This window comes from Neofelis nebulosa, chromosome 3 (assembly GCF_028018385.1).
Source record: "Neofelis nebulosa isolate mNeoNeb1 chromosome 3, mNeoNeb1.pri, whole genome shotgun sequence".
In the NCBI taxonomy this organism is placed as follows: domain Eukaryota; kingdom Metazoa; phylum Chordata; class Mammalia; order Carnivora; family Felidae; genus Neofelis; species Neofelis nebulosa.
Window position 1 is genome coordinate 163,943,085 of NC_080784.1, and position 19,095 is coordinate 163,962,179.

Sequence of the window (19,095 nt, forward strand, 5' to 3'; positions counted from 1 at the left end):
CTGCCAGCACAAAGCCCGACGCAGGGCTTGAACAAACAAAACGGTGAGATCATGACCTGAGCCAAAACCAAGAGTCGAATGCTTAACCGACTGAGCCACCCAGGTGCCTCTGTTTTGGTTTCTTAAATTCCACATGTAAGTGAAATCATATGGCATTTGTCTTTCTTTGACTATCTTATTTCACTTAGCATAATACACTCCTGCTCTATCCACAGCATAGCAAATGGCAAGATTTCATTCTTTTTGATGGCTGAGTAAAATTGCATTATATGCATGTATATATATACACCACATCTTTTTTATCTATTCATCAATCGGTGGACATTTGGGCTCTTTCTATAGTTTGACTATTGTCGATAATGATGCTATAAACATTGGGGTGGATGTATCCCTTCAAATCAGTATTTTTGCATCCTTTGGGTAAGTACCTCATAGTGCAATTGCTGGATCATAGGGTAGTTTTATTAACTTTTTGAGGAACCTCTATACTGTTCTCCAGAGTGGCTGCACCTGTTTGCATTCCCACCAACAGAGTGGAAGTGTTCCCCTTTCTCTGCCTTCTCACCAACACCTGTGGTCTTTTTGTGTTGTTAATTTTAGCCATTCTTACAGGCATGAGGTCATATCTCATCATAGTTTTGATAAGTATTTCCCTGATGATGAATGATATTGAGCATCTTTTCATGTTTCTGTTAGCCATCTGGATGTCTTTGGGAAAATGTCTGTTCATACCTTCTGCCCATTTCTTGGCTAGATGATTTGTTTTTTGGGTGTTGGGTTTGATAAGTTCTTTATAGATTTGGGATACTAACTCTTTATCATATATGTCATTTGCAAATATCTTCTTTTTTATATTTTTTAAAATTTAAGTGTATTTATTTATTTTGAGGGGGCTGCCGAGAGAGAGAGAGAGAGAGAGAGAGAGAGAGAGAGAGAATCCCAAGCAGGCTCCATGCCCATGACTGTGAGGTCATAACCTAAGCCAAAATCAAGAGTTGGTCGCTTAACTGACTAAGCCACCCCAGCATTCCACAAATATCTTCTCCCATTCCATGGATAGTGTTTTGGTTTTGTTGATTGTTTCCCTCACTGTGCAGAAGCTTCTTATTTTGATGAGGTCCCAATAGTTCATGTTTGCTTTTGTTTCCCTTACCTCTAGAGATGTGTCTAGTAAGAAATGGCCCCAGCCAAGGTTAAAGAGGTTGCTGTCTGTGTTCTCCTCTAGAATTTTTGATGGTTTCCTATCTCACATTTAGGTCTTTCATCTATTTTAAACTTATTGTTGTGTATGGTGTAAGAAAGTGGTCCCGTTTCATTCTTCTGCATGTTGCTGTCCATTTCCCAACACCATTTGTTGGAAAGACTCTTTTTTTAATTGGATATTCAATCCTGCTTTGTCAAAGATGAGTTGACCATATAGTTGTGGGTGATACATTATTATCAACTACGGTCCACAGTTTATTCAGATTTCCTTAGTTTTTACCTAATTTCCTTTATCTATTCCAGAATCCCATTCAGGATATCACATTGTATTTAGTCATCATGTCTCCTTAGGCTTCTCTTGGCTGTGACAGTTTCTTAGACTTTTCTTGTTTTTGATGACCTTGACAGCCGTGAGGAGTACCTACCAGGTATTTTGCAGGATGCCTCACTGTTGGAATTTGTGTAATGTTTTTCTCATGGTTAGGGTGGTGCTGTGGGTATTTAGGAGGAAGATCAGAAAGGTTAGGTGCCATTTTCACCATATCATAACAAAGGTACCTATTATCAACATGATTTACAGCTGTTGATATTGACCTTGATTTCCAGGCTGCAGTAGCATTTGTGAGGTGTTGCCATTGTAGTTAGTCATCTCTACTTTCCACGCTGCACTCTTTGAATTTTTTTTTTTAACGTTTATTTATTTTTGAGACAGAGAGAGACAGAGCATGAACGGGGGAGGGTCAGAGAGAGGGAGACACAGAATCTGAAACAGGCTCCGGGCTCTGAGCTGTCAGTACAGAGCCCGACGCGGGGCTCGAACTCACGGACCGTGAGATCATGACCTGAGCCAAAGTCGGCCGCTTAACCGACTGAGCCACCCAGGCGCCCCCACGCTGCACTCTTTGGAGTAAAGTCTCTGCATAGTCTCCACTTAAGGAGTGGGGAGTTTTGCTCCCTTTTTGTTACTGTTTTTTAATTATATTGATTTAGGATTCCTATGTGTTTGCAGAGTCAAGGGGTTCTGGTTGACTCTGTCAATTGCTGGCTACAGAATTAAGTCCTTCCCTAGGATTTGCTCTTCTCCTAAATACAGCGGATATTCTTTGATTCCTGTCTTACATCATCTCTGCAGCATCTCATGTGGACAATTACTATCTCCTTATTCTTTCCCTTCCCTTCCCTTCCCTTCCCTTCCCTTCCCTTCCCTTCCCTTCCTTTCCTTTTCCATTCGTAACACCACACTGTCTCAGTTTGCCTTTCACCAGTTTGGCTTTTTCCTCTCAATTTCCTTCATCGGTCCCTCTTCCTCTCCCTATCGCTAATCACTGAAATTCCTTTATCTTAGATCCTCTTATCTTCTTACACTCTCCCTAGGCCATCTCACCTCTTGACTCTTGAGCCGTCTCAGTCATTTCTTTCTTTCTTTTTTTTTTTTTTTTTAATTTTTTAAATGTTCATGCACGCACGCGTGCGCGCGCGCACACACACACACACACACACACACACACACACACACGTGGGGGAGGGGCAGTGAGACAGAGACGCAGAATCCGAAGCAGACTTCAGGTCCGAAGCAGACTTCAGGCTCTGAGCTGTCAGCACTGAGCCTGACGCGGGGCTTGAACTCACGGAGCCTTGAGATCATGACCTGAGCCGAAGTTGGCGCTTAACGAACTGAGCCACCCAGGCACCCCCATCTCGGTCATTTCTATGGCTGCTTTTACCATCTGTGGGATCTGATGGATCCCAATGTGTTTCCTGTCAAGAATAGTTTTTTAAGGCGACAAGAGTTTATTGAATACACCACAAGGGAGTGGAGGACAGGACAGCATAGGAGAGACTGCATTCCCTGCCAAGAATTCTGTTTTGCATCTCCTCCTTCCCTTTCTTCCCTTTGCCCTGCATTGTCTGTCTATCCATTCGCCCATGCACACATCTATCCATCTATCTTTCTAATGTCTTTATCTATGTTCTACTGGGCATCTCCATTTGGTGTCTCCCATTCCACAAACTGAATCCACTATCCTCTCCTATAAACCTGGGCTGAACGCAGGAGACTCAAACATGATCATGAAGACAAAGTCATGTTTGCTTCATCCCTTGACCCTATTTTCCTCAGGGTTGGCATCATTTCTAAGCATTTTCTACCACGGCAAGAGCGACATAGCTCCTGTTTCATGCAAAAGGAGTTTTCCCTCCTTCCCCATAGTTCTATTAAAAGTCCTGGTATTGAATCTCATTGGTGTTGTCTGAATCATGTGTCCATTCAAAGCAATCACTGTGCCCCAAGGTATCCTATGGCCTCTGATTTGCCAGCTTTAGGCCATGAGCCCACTCTTGGAATTGATGATATGGTCAGCTTAACCCAATCACAAGTACTTAGAGTGGGGGAGGTATGATTTACCGCAAATCATCTGGGGATATGCTGGTTTCAGAAGAAGTGGGAGATGTATTCTGGGTAGGTTGGACTACTGGTCTCCCACTTGAAAATTAAAAAAAATATTTTTTAAGTTTATTCATTTTTGAGAGAGAGAGACAGAGCGTGAGCAGGGAACAGGCAGAGAGAGAGAGAGAGGGAGACACAGAATCTGAAGCAGGCTCCAGGCTCTGAGCTGTCAGCACAGAGCCAGATGTGGGACTCGAACCCACGAACTGCAAGATCATGACCTGAGCCGAAGTTGGATGCTTAACCAACTGAGCCATCCAGGTGCCCCTCCCACTTGAAAATTTTAAAATGCACTGGCTTTCTTGGACCCATTGCCTGGCTTCACGTCCTCAGTGTATCACCTTTACTTTCAGGATGAAGTTCAGACTCCTTAGCAAGGCCTTCAAGTTTCTATCAACCTCTTTGAACCCATCTCAGTTTGGCTCTGCCTTCCTTATTATGATCCAGCCACAGTGGCTTTGGTTTGTACCTGATTTAGGCCATGCTCTTTTCTGCTTCAGGGTCTTTAACCATTGCTATAGACTGAATGTTTGTGTTTCCCCACAATTCATAGGTTGAAGTCTTAACCCCCAATGTGATGGTGTTGGGAGGTGGGGTCTTTGGTAGAAGAGTAGGTCATGAGGGTGGAGAAATAAATTTCTGTTTTTTATATGTCTATGGTACTCCATTATAGCAGCCTCTGTTGCTACAAACATGCTTGTCCCACTACCTGGAACTTTCTCTTCTGTTCTGTTTCCCATTCTTATGCTTTTGCTGATTTCTCAGAGTTGAGTTACAACCATTAACTGTTCTCATGGTCCCTGAACTTCTCCACAGGACAGACTACAATTCTAATAGTTAATCATTTTTGAAATTACCCGTCAGCCCTCCCTCGTGCCCCAATGTACTTTATGCTACATGGAGGCACGGATTGTGTTTTAATATATTATTGCTAAGCCCTCATTCCTGGCTCAGAATATGGCACATGGGAATAAGTCAATACATATTTATTTAATGAATAAATGAGTGAAAAAGGGAGGGTTGACATGCTGTCATAGTTCGGGCTGTCATGACAAAATACCACAGACTGGGTGGCTTCAACAACCAAAGATTATTTCTCACAGTTCTGGAGACTGGAAGTCCAAGATCAAAGGGCTGGCTTATTTGGCTCCTGGTGAGAGATAGCTTCCTGTGATGCCAGCAGCAATCTTTTTTTCTGTGTCCTCACACCAAGGGGAGATTGGTGGGGAGAGCAAGCTCTTTGGTCTCTTCTTACAAAGGCCCTAAATCCTAAGGACCTACTCTCGGGACCTCACCTAAACCTAATTACCTCCAGAGGCCTGACTTCCCCAATACCATCACATTGGAGGGTTAGGATTCCTACATATAAATTTTAGGTGGGGGGATACAATTCAGTCCACAGCATTACCTCATTTGATCTTTGACAACCTCAATGGCATGAGTTCCATTTCAGAATGAAGAAAAGGAGGCTTAGGAAGTTGAATCTGCCCAAAGCCACTGGCTAGGTAGTGATAGAACTGGTAAGTTTTCAAATCTAGGAATATCTGCCTTAAAAGCAACTGAATGTCCGTCTGTTGCCTCATGAGGCCTCTGAGGCATTATCTCATTTGGTTTTGAGTCATTTAGTCTGAAGGTAAACGTGACAGCGTGTGAAGTAGGAATGTAAAGGGGAGCCAAATGGAGAGGAGCCTGTACAGTAGAGACCTGGAGAACACTGAACACTGAGGGAAAAGATATTGAGAAGGGGAGTTTGTTCCCGGGGAGAAACTGGGGAAGAAGTTTGACAGGAAACTGGGCCCTGGAAGGTTGGGGGTGGAGTTTGGGATTGTGATGTCATCGATCATTAGGGAAACTTTGGACTCATCTTCTCTCATCCTCTCCGCCTCGTTCCCAGGTCCCACACCCCTTTGCTAGCTCTGACAGGTTTTTTTCAGAGCAGGAAAAAGAAGAGCAAAATAGGAAGAACAAAAATAAAACAGCCCCCCACCTTACACTGAGGCAGTGGGAGATACAAAGATCTCTCTGTTGAATAGATCTTAGACTAAGAACATTTCTCCCACACAGAACCAGTGTTAAGATAAAGGGTGACATTCACACAGTCCTCAGAAGCCTAGTTAACTCGTGCTGTTCTGGAACTAGCATTAGTAGCAATATGTGTCCATTCAGAGAACATTTATCCAGCTCCTTTTCTGAAGCAGGAGCTGTGGCTGAGCTGTGAGTTGCTGTGGGTGACTTCCTTTGCCCTTGGGAAGTTTCCAGCTATGTGATGGTTTAGATACTTTGGGGCCCCAGCCCCTTATCTCGGCCACTGTTTCCACAGAAAGGTGAATTCTCAGTCACGGCACGCTGGGTGTGGGCCACGCTTAGAACACGCTGACCTTCCTTCCTCTTGTTCCCTTTTTTCACCCTCCCATTTGCAGCGGCTCCTTCAACGGAGGGCAGCCACTGGCCTCTTGGTTCCTGCTAAGAAGGAGACTCAGGAGCTTGGCCTACCCAGTGCACTGAGGTTGAAGCCGTGAGTTTGACTATTAAATAGCCATTCGGCGATGAGAAAGTCACATAGCGTCTCCGAGATGAAGGACTAAATTACATCCTCCTTGGTTACCTCATAGGAGTCTTGGGGGAATATTAAATGATATGTATGTGCTTTATAAACAGTAAAGCATTACATAATGCGAGCAATTGTGCTGATCCTCATAGAGCTGATTAGTGGGATGGGGCCTTAGACAGCCCTTATTTGCTGTGTGCCAGACCTTCTTCTAGGCATTTCATGCATCTGCGGAGGAGGCCAGTGTGGGGGTGGGGGGTGGGTACTATTCTTATTTGACACATGAGGAACAGAGAGGTTAAGTGACCTGTTCAGGGTCACATAGTAAGTGACAGAGCTGAGATTCAAAGGCAGGCAGTCACGCTTCACAGCCTACCGCTAACCACCAAACTAAGCTGCCTTCTGTGTGCTTCATTAGTACCCTCTGTATACTCCTCTGGGAGCACTTGACACAATTATAATTGCTTACGTTAGTGATAAATAAACTACTAGAAGGCAGGGACTGTATTTCATTCACACACACACACACACACACACACACACGCACAGTGCCTGACACATAGAGCTCAGTATATATTTGTTGAATTAGTAAATGAATAAATGTCCTCTGGGGAGATATACAGCAAGTCTGATACAACTACTGCGGTTTTCCTTTATCTTTTCTTGGCTACCTATGCTCATTTCCTTCAACCATTTCCAGTAAGAAAATGTTTGGTATTTCTTGCCGTCCTTATTGCCCTCCTTTGCATTTTTCTCAAGTTCAACAATGACCCATCTAAAGGGAAATGTCAGAATGTGAACACTGTACTTGCAGAATAGTCTGACACCAGCCCTGGATCCAGTATGACTGTTCTCTCCTGTCTTTGTGGTATATACTCATTATCTAGGACTCCCTCAGGAGTCCACTGCTGCCCCTGAACTTTTTATATGGGCGGACAGGTTCTTGACTATGAAACTAAGCACCCAGAGTGACCCTTAGGCCTTCATTAGTGGTCTAGGCAGGTAAGCAGAATCCATTAAACTCTTCCTCCCCTCCCCTCTTCTCCCTCCTCTACCCTTTCCATTCTAGAAGGGGCTGTAAGGAAGGGAAAGGGATTCCGTAAGGTCTTAAGGGAAGAAAACAGGTTATGGTTGTGATGAGGGAGTTGGGGCAGGAAAACTGCATCTTTCAAACTGGAATCCAGAGAATGTGGCAATTTTTTTGCTTCATGTCATGACTACAGTGAGTTCTCTTGTAAGAAAAAAATAGCATCATTGGCCTGTATTTAAGGGGATGATGGGACATGATGTTTCAGTTTGGACATGTTTTGAAAATTCTTTTATCAAAGTGGACAAAAACATTTGCAATGTTTCTGTTGGGCTCCTCAAATTGGGAAAGTACAGACTCTGGCTTCCATCAAGACTAAAAACACTGACAAAAAGCGAGATTCAGCTATTAGATAAACTGGCAAACACGCACTATAAATTTTGTATTCCAACCAGGGTTTTTGTTTTTAGTAGTTTTGGGTAGAGGTTACTTTGGGTGATTAAGTGCTCCATTGGACAGACACCCCTGGCTCCATTCCTCCAGGCGGGATCAACGCCCCGGGCCCTCGGAGCCGCCCTTTGCAGGACTCACTTGCTGGAGGGCGGGATCGCCCCGGCGGGGGCGCGCTGCCGAAGCGTCGGCGGCGGGTGGGAGCGGAGGAAGGAAGGAAGGCGCCCTGGGAGCGCGCGAGGCCACACGTTCGCGCGCACCCGCGCGCCCACGCGCCCACGCGCCCGACCGCACTCCCGGGAAGTCTCGCGATGCCGTAGCCGGCTGCTCCCGCTGCGGGTGGCTCTGGCTGTTGCTGTGGTTGCCTGAGTTGCTGCTGCTGCGGCGGCGGCGGCAGCGGCGGTACTGGTGGAGGTGTCGGCCCTTGGGCGGATGTTGACATTGTGTTGTTGTTATTGCTGATGGTAATGGCGGCGGCGGCGGCGGCGGCGACGGCCGGGACCCCATCTCCTCTGTAGCCGGAGCCGAGGCAGCGAAGAGCTAACTCCGCGGCCTCTGAGCCCGAGGCAGCGACTCCCCTCAGCCTCCGCCGCCTCGCCTGCCCGTTTCCCGGCCGCGGCCCCGGCCCCTGGAGTCAGGCCCCTTTGGGCAGGGGGCCTCGGAGGCTCAGGATGGCGGATTTCGACGAGATCTATGAGGAGGAGGAGGACGAGGAGCGGGCCCTGGAGGAGCAGCTGCTCAAATACTCGCCGGACCCAGTGGTGGTCCGCGGCTCCGGTCACGTCACCGTGTAAGGCCCGGAGGAGGGGAGGGCGAGGACGGGAAGGTGCAGGGCTGGGGTGGGCGCCCCCCCCTTTACTCCTCGGGAGCCCTCTTTCCCCGGTGTCCGTCTTGTGTCGGGGCCTTCGGGAAGAGTAGGAGACCAGGAAGTGAGAACTTGCTTTAATTTCGTTTGTTTCGATCTCCGGAGTGGGGACAGACACTGCCCTTCCTCCCCCACACGCCCCCTTTAGCAGGCCCTACAGGCCTGGGCGATGTGACGGATCCCAGGAGCGAAGGTTTTTCTTGAGTCTGCCCTTTGGGCCATCTCTTCAGCTTCGGGGTGGAAGTACACGTATTTATGAGGTTCCTCCCCCTTGTTTTCTCTTCCAGTTACCCTGTGGTTCTCTCCTCTCATCTGTGCCTTTGAGCCTAGTGACATATGGCTCAGAGGCCAGATCTGGGCCATGTGAGACCCCAGTGACAATTGGTAATGAGTGGTTCACCGTGGTGTCTGTGCCTTTCACACATACTCACAGGTCTTCCCAGTTTCTTGCAGAGTCAATTTCAACGGAAATGCAGGTTCCTGTAATTGTATATGATAAAAATGTGTGGATGAACCTATATTTAAGATCTGCAGAACGATATATGTTTACTACCAGTTTTTAAAAAGAAATCTACGTGCTGGACACACTGCTGGGGTTACTGAGTTCTCTCTGTAATCAGAGCCTCCTTTGGGCATGAACTCTGGGATGGCTTCTTCATTTGATAAGGGTTCCTTCCTGTAAGTCTGATTTGCAACATTTAAAAGTCCGATGTTATTCAAACAATAAGGAATGAGAGCTTTGTAAAAAGGTCATGACTAATAAAGGAATGTGAAGACTTGAACCAAATAATGAGCTGTCCGGAAGCAGGAAGTTTTGTAATGTTTGTCTGAGAAGTCCAGAGTTGTGTACAACTTGAAGTATTTATATTCTTCATTTTAGATCTCTTGTTCAAATCCTAGATCAAACTTGTATGCTTGTCAGAAGTCTCCACACTACACCCTTCTAGTAAAATAAAAGGGCCAGCAGATCCGAGACTGTCTGGAACAGTTTTAGTTGCGTTTTTGGTGTGGGGTGAGTGGGATGTGCAATGAATAACTTTTAGTGAAAAGGTAAGACTCCTTATAGAAGATTTTCAGCAAAATCCTTGTATTTCTCACTACGTGATATGACCAGCCATATTGTTGTTTGGATATGCTTATGTAATGCTTTGATTTCTTTAGCACCTGTTAGTCTATATTCAGGTGACTTAATAGGGTAAAAACACTGCATAATCATTGTCACAGTGCCATGGGAAGACAATGGGATTTATCACCACAATAACAGTTACTTAGTATTTTAACTGTCATCTCCAGCAGAATTAAGAAGTTTCATGGATACTAAATCTTTCTTTAACATGTATTACAGAACTTTTTTAGTCTCATAGCCTGCCATTTAATTTTTTAGTTTGACACTCAGGACCTTTTTACATACATTTATTTATTTATTTATTTATTTATTTATTTTCTTTTTACATTGTTTTAAACCTAATGAGTGTATGTGTGCATAAAGAAGGGATTTTTTTTTTTCAAACTCTTTGATGCTATCTCCCTGCCTTTCCCCCCCTAAATTCCTCTTGTTAAAGAAAAGCAGGCAATTTTTTGCTATTTAAAAAGGCGCTGCTTGAGTTATAATGTTTCCTCTGTTTAAGGAAAAGAAAAACTTAAGCACTTTGTTGGGTAAATAGAAAATATAATAAAGTGCTCAGAACTAAATAGGTGATTAGTAAATTTGATTGTAGTTGGCTACTCAGAGAGGTTAATGGGGTGGGAAATGATTATTAGTGGTTTTCAATCTCACTGCCCATTAAAATTACCTGCGGAAATTAAACAAACAAAAGAACAACAACAAGAAAAGCTGCGTTTTCCCCAGGGCCAGGCCAGTTGAAGGCCTAGTATCTGAGTGAGGTCCCAGGCCTGGATGTTGGTTTAGAAAGTCCTACAGGTGATTCTAATGTACAGGCAGAGTTGAAAACCTCTCATCCAGAGTATGAGGAGGGACTCCATGCCCCCAGTAAGCAGTATGCCTTTCTGCACTGGAGTTCATGTTTCTGTGATCTCTCTCAGTCACTTTCCCTCTTTTCCCCATTACCTTGGTTCTAGGCTCTGGGTTCAAATCTACTCTCTGCCACTTGGGTAAATTATTTATGCCTCTTCAGTTATGATGGGGATCGTTATAGTCCTTAATTTTTAAGGTTATTAAGGATTAAATGAGACAGTATACGCCAGGAAGTCATCACATTGTGTGATACTGTGCCCAATAAATATTAACCTTCATTAGTTACCCTCTGTATTTAAAAGTGTTCCACTTTGAGAAACATGAGTGTAAAGCACAGTACTAACAAATCTGAACTGCCATTTTCAAACCTAACAGTGATTGACTTTAGTCCTATTTTTCCATTTCTAAACAATGTATATGAGGTTAAATTACTGTGTGAAGTATTTGCATGAAAATTAGTGAGAATCTTCATTGAAAACCTAAACTTGTTTTGTAACGACATAGATAAGTATAGTAATAGTAATACAAAACTTTTTACATGACTCTGTCATATATAATTCACTGGCATACTATGCCCGTGGGTAGCCCACTTAGTGCCTATAAGGTTTTTGAAATTGGCTCTTTTTTAAAAAAATTTTTTTAAAGTTTATTTATTTTTGAGAGAGAGAGAGCGAGAGAGAGCAAGCACGAGCTGAAAAGGGGCAGAGAAAGATGGAGAAAGAGAATCTAAAGCAGGCTCCAGGCTCTGAGCTGTCAGCACAGAGCCCCATGCAGGGCTTGAACCCACAAGCTGTGAGATCGTGACCTGACCAAAGTTGGACGCTTACCCGACTGAGCTACCCAGGCACCCCTGAAATTGGTTCTTATGGGTTACTATAACTGTTGAGCATGTTCAGTTTTTCTTACCTTTAAATATAAATAAGAGTTGTTAAAACAGTTGTAGTAAAGCTGCTGCTGCTCCCACCCTACCTGTTTTTTTTTAAACTAAGGAGCTCTTCAGAGCAGTCTTCTCTTACAGGTTTAGAAGTAAATGATAGTGCCACCTGAATCGTCTGTAATCCTGATCAATCTCAAAACATATCGATTCATCCATATTTGTTTTTCATAGATTTCACTTTTGAGTAGACCTTTATATCTGAATATTTCCACTCTTTTTTCCTCCCTACCATAATAATCATTTTACAGTATTACTCTTACTTTATTTTAGAAATTACTATATTCTCATGTGACATGATCTGGCATGTCATTATAGTGATGTGAAAAAGTAAAGATACCTTCCATTTTCCCCTACATAGGCAGGTCGTGGTTATTTTGGGGGTATAATTGTATAATCAGATTTTTGGGATATAAGGATGTAAAACAATTTGTCTAAACAAAGTCTGTTTTAATGTGTTTTTTAACACAAATATTTTTATATCGATTGCAAATCAGACTTATACTTTGTACTTCCATCATGATCAGTATTCTTTTTTGACATTCTTCTGGATAAGTTTAATAATTTTCTTCATTGCTAGATTTGCATGTAACAATATGGAACAGAGTGGCAGCTCCAACAGGGAGAAATCTTATACAGAAGCATATTTTGAGGAAAGGTGGTATTTGAAGGAAGAGGGAAATAAGTTCCTATTATTGCATAACATTTATGTGCATGGAATTTAAGACTTGAGTTCACACTTCAATTAAAAGTAGATTTCCTGTGTGTGTGTGTGTGTGTGTGTGTGTGTGTGTGTGAGAGAGAGAGAGAGTTATTTTATTATGTAATGAAAATGAGGGGAAAGTGATTATCTCATTAGGGGGTATAGGCGAGATTGGTTAATATTCTTAAATTATAAAGTTTTTTACTCTTCAGTAGATTTGCCAAAATATAGTGATCATTGTTGAAGACTTTGATTTTTCACAATGATGACAGTGTTAAAGGATTTAATCTAAAACTTAGAATTTAAAAATAGTTTTTAGACCAGTATTTTCTAGCTGATCTATCATTATAACCGACATTATTTGCTTCTGGCTCATTTAATGCCCTCCCATATCAGAATCACACTTGGGGCTTTCCTAGGGCATATATAATCTTTGACTTCTAACTTAAGTCCTGTCAAAGAGGCAAGTTATTTTGCTAAGGTTTGTTTCTAATAATGTTACTCTCTTTTAATTTCACTAAATTATTGTATCTTCATGTACTCTCTTCTGAGGTATAATCTTCCTACCATCTCCACAAATAATTCCTCATTCTTCAGTACCAGTTTTTACCAATGGCTGTGGAACTCACTCTCTTTGCTTGTCTTCATGTCAGGTATGCTGTGGAAAATTGAAAGATTTAGAATGGGGCTTGAAATGAAAAAACTTGGAAACTACTTTGGGGTGCAATAAAATCTTTGCATAGGAGACATCACAAGAACACGTTGACCTTTCAAATGGTAGAGTTAATAAAAAATGGTCTATCTTGAAATGTATCAGTATTCCAAGACTGATACCAGATGCTGTAGTTAGCAACAGGAGATCTGAACGTGATTTTCCCAAAAAATAGAATCACTTCAGTTAAACAAGTTTTTTAACTTCATAGCTTTCACCTTCTCTCCCCCACCCAGCATGATATGTAAGGTGTATTCCATTTTTATTTTATTTTATTTTATTTTATTTTATTTTATTTTATTTATTAAAAATATTTTTTAACGTTTATTTAATATTGAGAGACAGAGAGAGATAGAACATGAGCAGGGGCGGGGCATAGAGAGGAGGAGACACAGAATCCGAAACGCTCCAGGCTCTGAGCTGTTAGCACAGAGCCTGACATGGGGCTCGAACCCACAAACCGCGAGATATGACCTGAGCCAAAGTCGGATGCTTAACCGACTGAGCCACTCAGGTGCCCCAGGTGTATTCCATTTTTAAGGATTAAACTTTTGTTCTGAGATTTTTTTTTTTAAGACATTATTGATCTTTCTCCATAGGGCTGTGAAGTTGTTTGAAGTCAGGAATTGTGGTTATTAGTTTGTATTTCTCCAGTATTTAATCTAGTGTCTGGAATTTTATGGGTCCTAAAATGTTTGCTAAATAAATGAGATAATTGCATACATCTTTGGATCTTGTCAGAATTGCCAAAGGAGTAACTGTTTTCTTTCCTGAACCTCCTGATGAAGGCAAACAGTGTTTTACAATAGAACTCTTATAAAATCATATTCAAATGATAACTGGCTTCCTTTTTTTTTTTAATTGATAATTATAAGGAAATTGTAAAATTAAGGTAAGATATTTTTTCCTCAGATTTTTCTTACTCATTATTTCAAAGGAAATTAGTTTGATTTAGAATATAGAGTTGAACATATCTTTGGTAACTAACACAAAGAAAAAGAATGCTAAACACTTTAATTGGATCAGCTACCAAAACTTCTCAGTGGGTAAACTTTCTTGAAGAAATGAGGATTATGGCCGTAAGCTAAGTTTCAAAATTTTACTGTATTCGAATTTGAAATTTACATGGTGTTTCAGTGTAAACAGTTTAGTGTTGGATTTCTGCCTATTAACAGATGTGAAATTGACTAGTGCTTAAAATTTTATGTGACTAGCTAAGTGCAGTACAGGGACTAAATGGTGAAAATTAGTTCTATGAAATTATAATTACTTAAATACTATTCTAGATAACATTACCTTGACTAATAATATTTCTCTAAAGAGTAATATTTTTACTTTGAGAGCTACTCCTAAACTCTTCCTTTATTTATTTATTTATTTATTTATTTATTTATTTATTTATTTATTTATTTTAGAGAGTGCCATCGTGAGAGTGTGGGAGTGGGGGAGAGGGGCAGAGGGAGAGAAAATGTTAAGCAGGCTTCATGCTCAGCATGGAACCTAATACGAAGCTCGATCCCACAACCCTAGGATCATGACCTGAGATGAAATCAAGAGTTGGGTGCTCAACCGAATGAGCCATCCAGGCGCCCTGAGTTTATAGTCCTTATTAGGAATAGGTTAAAGGCCCAGGATCTTTTACTCCCTGTAGTATCTATGCCTGGTTTAGCTTTCTAAGCTATAAAGCTACTTAAGATTTTATTCTCAATAAAATTAGGCTTTAAATATAACGTTTAGACTTTTTTTTTTTTTTTCAACGTTTTTTATTTATTTTTGGGACAGAGAGAGACAGAGCATGAATGGGGGAGGGGCAGAGAGAGAGGGAGACACAGAATCGGAAACAGGCTCCAGGCTCCGAGCCATCAGCCCAGAGCCTGACGCGGGGCTCGAACTCACGGACCGCGAGATGGTGACCTGGCTGAAGTCGGACGCTTAACCGACTGCGCCACCCAGGCGCCCCTAACATTTAGCAACAGATGCTTTTAAGTATCCTTACTTTAGTATCTTCTGTTTAACATTTTTTTTGTGACTTTTCATAATTTGTTTCAGAATCCATTTATAAAATCAAATCTTAAGCCAGACTTTCACCATTCATGTAGTCTAGCTTAGGCCCAATGCAGATTTCCTTCTTGTTTTTTTTTTTTTTATTTGAGAGAGAGAGAGAAACATAGTTCAAGTGGGGGATCGGCAGAGAGAGAGGGAGACACAAAATCCAAAGCAGGCTCCAGGCTCAGAGCTGTCAGCACAGAGCCTGACACGGGGCTCGAACTCACAGACTGGGAGATCATGACTTGAGCTAAAGTCTAACGCTTAACTGACTGAGCCACCCAGGTGCCCCTGCCCAATGCAGGATTTCTTCAACTTGCCTGATTATCAGAATCACTGAGAGTATTTTATTTTATTTTTTATTTTAAGGTTTATTAATTCATTTGGGGGTGGGGGGAGGGGTAGAGAGAGGGAGAGAGAGAGAGAATCCCAAGCGGGCTCCATGTAGGCTGCCAGCACAGAGCCTGATGGAGGATTTGAACTCACAGACCGTGAGATCATGACCTGAGCCGAAACCAAGAGTCGGACGCTAAACTGACTGAGCCACCCAGGCACCCAAGAGCATTTTGAAAAATACACATTTTAGGTTCTCCACCAGTCGGAATCTTTAAGGAGAAGAGTCTAGGAATTTTTATTTTCTTTTTAACGTTTATTTATTTATTTTGAGAGAGAGATTGCACACAAGCTGGGGAGGGGCAGAGAGACGGGAGAGAATCCATTCTAAGTAGGCTCTGTGCTGTCAGCGTGGAGCCTGATTCGGGGCTCAACCCCACAAACTGTGACATCACAACCTGAGCCGAAATCAAGAGTTGGGCACTTAACCAACTGAGTCACCCAGGTGTCCCTGGGAATTTTTATTTTTAGTAAGAGCTTAGGTAATTCTCATATCAGACACATCTAGAAGCAATTGATGATATGTGGAAAGAGTATGGTCTTTGATGTTAAGCAGATTAGTTTTAATTCTTAGATACTTCCTAACTGTAACCTAACTGTAACCGTTAACATTTTTGAACTTTAGTTTCCTCATCTGCAAAAGGGATAAGTAAGGTCTGCCTCAGAGATTAGGTGTGAGAGTCAGAAATAATTTATCTAATGTCATGTGCCCACAGTAGAAATACAGCAAATTATTACTTATTGCATATTTTGATATTTATGCTTTTGTGCACATTTTTGGCTAATATTTACCGTTTTCCTGGAAATCCATATAAAAGGTAACATATGCTTTCCTACTTTAAAACAAGATCCTGGTGGCTCAGTCGGTTAAGTGGCCGACTTCGGCTCAGGTCATGATCTCATGGTTCGAAGGCTCATGAGTTTGAGCCCTGCATCGGGCTCTGTGCTGACAGCTCAGCCTGGAGCCTGCTTTGGATTCTGTGTCTCCCTCTCTCTCTGCCCCTCCCCTGCTCGCACTCTGTCTCTCTCTCAAAAAAAAATAAATAAATATGAAAGAAATTAAAAAAATAAAAGTAAAACAAGATCCTGACCATAAATCGGAATTATCTCATTGTGTTGAGGAAACATTTAATCAAAAGCAGATATTATCAGATTGGTACACAGTCATAGTCTTAGGGGTTCTTGAGTTATTTTGGAGTTTGAGAATCTTCTCTTTTTTAAAAATGTTTTTTTTTTTTTTTTTTTTTAATTTTTTTTTTTTTCAACGTTTTTTATTTATTTTTGGGACAGAGAGAGACAGAGCATGAACGGGGGAGGGGCAGAGAAAGAGGGAGACACAGAATCGGAAACAGGCTCCAGGCTCCGAGCCATCAGCCCAGAGCCTGACGCGGGGCTCGAACTCACGGACCGCGAGATCGTGACCTGGCTGAAGTCGGATGCTTAACCGACTGCGCCACCCAGGCGCCCCTTTAAAAATGTTTTTAAATGTTTATTTGTTTTTGAGAGAGAGAGAGAGAGAGAAAGAGAGTGTGAGTGGGGGAGGGGCAGAGAGAGAGGGAGAGGTAGAATCTGAAGGGGGCTCCAGGCTCTGAGCTGTCAGCACAGAGCCCAAGGCTGGGCTCGAACTTAGGAGCCACAAGATCTGACCTGAGCCGAAGTCGGATGCTTAACCGACTGAGCCATTGAGGCATCCTGAGGATCTTCTCTAAGTGGCACTTTATTTTAAATTTCACATGTGTGGGCTTTTCTTTTCTATATACCTTCTTTATCTAATGGATGAACTGTAGGTTGAGAATGAGACAACCAACATTATTAGAACTATGAATAAAGTAAGAGTAGTTGGTTCTGGGTGCTGGATTTAGATCCTTGAGTTTTAAGATATTTGTTTAATCAGAGAATTTTTTGCTTAATCCTTCATTTTCAGCTGTCTTTTTTTTTTTTTTTTTAATGTTTATTTATTATTGAGAGAGTGTGTGAGAGAGAGAGAGACAGAGCGTGAGCCAGGGAGGGGCAGAGAGAGAGGGAGACACGGAATCTGACACGGGTTCCAGGCTCTGAGTGTCAGCACAGAGCCCAACGCAGGGCTCGAACCCATGGAAAGTGAGATCGTCACTTGAGCCAAAGTCAGACGCTCAACCAACTGAGCCACCCAGGCGCCCCCATTCTCAGCTGCCTTACTAAAGTTTCCTGATAAGTAGTTTAACAAACATTTATCAGATTTTGTGTTAAGGTGTTATGTGAGACTCTAGGTACATAGTTATGAATAAAACACATAGTTCCTGTGTCCTCCTGGAGCTTACAGTTAAGAGACAAATTGTGTCGGAGCACATTGCTGTGAAGGAGCCCGGTAGAGTGCTGTGACTGAAAATAACGTGGTTAGGGAGAAGCTCCCTGAGGAGTAACATTTAGGAAGGGCGAAAGAGTTCTGTGAAGAGCATCCCGGGTGTGGAGAACAGTAAAATAAGTCTGGCTGGCCTGAGATGCTGAAAAGCTACTTGTGAACTGCGGTGAATGTAGGGAGTTTAAGGGGACAGTGCCTTGAAATGAGGTCGGTGAGGTCCGTAGGGGCAGGAAAGGATGGTAGAGGGATTAGACTGAAACCGAATTCAGAAGGCTTTTGAATGGTGTAGATGAGATACGATGGTGGTGATAGTCTTTTGATAAAGGAGGTGTTACGGTTCTGTCTAGAGGTCATCAAATTTCGCAACTTTCCTGTGAGAGCCGGAAAAAATAGCAGTAACTGCTTTGGCTGTCTCGTTCCCATCTCATTTTCTGTTTTGCTTTGTGTTTTTTGTTTTGCTTTGTAAAGAGTGAGGTCGGAGAACTGTGGCTTCCCTGACTGTAGACGCGACTGTCTTGATGACATACCTGCATTTCCTGTTCTGCTGCCACAGGGCAGCTCACGTGCCAAGAGGACAGCCTGTGTTGGAAGTGGAGAGGGGCTTTCCCACAAGATCATAGATTTGGAAGCGAGGAACTTTGTCAGGTCTTACCCTTCGACGACAAGACGTGTGGTGTTTGACAATGATCTATTAGATTGGAAGAAAAGACTGTGCTTTTAAAGTCTTGACACTTAAAGTGAAATTGAGTACACAGTGGATGAAATTTTCTCACAAAGGCCTGGGCTGATGATTCGATTTCTCCTTAAGCTCTTCTCCAGCCTCTCATTTACGTAGGGTCCTACCATCTAAGTAAACCTAAACTTATTTAGGTTAGAGTTGGCTGGACTTTGGGGTAAGCTACCCCTGTTGTTGTTGTTTTTTAGTGTGTGTGTGTGTGTGTGTGTGTGTGTGTGTGTGTATGCTTCCTGCAAGAGCTCCTTTTTTTTTTCTCTTTGAATTTGTGTTGTAGTTACAGTGGAGTCCTTGGTTAAGTCTAGTAAAGGAATTCCTGTATACTAATTTTCTTTTTCTGCTCTTTCTAAACTATTCAATTGTAAATGTCACTTGAAATTGATACTTTTGGTAGTTTATACTATAATCCAGTTCAACCACATATTCTTAAGTGAACATAATTTATCATTATTTTTGAAATGTTTATTTTGAGAGAGAGAGAGAGAGCGAGCATGCTTGTGCAAGAGTGGGGGAGGGGCAGAGAGAGATGGAGAGAGAGAATCCTAAGCAGGCTCTGTGCTGTCGGTGCAGAGCCCTACAGGGGGCTCAGTCTCACTAACCATGAGATCATGACCTGAGCTGGAATCAAGAGCCAGATGCTTAACACACTGAGCCACCCAGGTGCCCCCATAATTTATCATTATTGTGTTGCTCATACAATTTACGTAAGCGTGAAGAAT

The 19,095-nt window shown here is 42.5% G+C and overlaps 1 protein-coding gene across 2 annotated transcripts in view; it reads left to right on the plus strand.

Annotated features, from left to right (window-relative positions):
- The first annotated feature begins 8,025 nt into the window (after positions 1–8,025).
- CHIC2 (cysteine rich hydrophobic domain 2) overlaps positions 8,026–19,095 on the plus strand; it is a 53,635-nt gene continuing 42,565 nt past the window's right edge. Inside the window, exon 1 of one of the 2 annotated variants that reach the window (XM_058722600.1) lies at positions 8,026–8,464. In XM_058722600.1, coding sequence (XP_058578583.1) covers positions 8,346–8,464 — 119 coding nt within the window. In that variant the 5' untranslated portion in view covers positions 8,026–8,345. Of the gene's footprint in view, positions 8,465–12,283; positions 12,805–19,095 lie in introns of those variants that run through there. The other variant, XM_058722601.1, reaches the window with a different exon arrangement.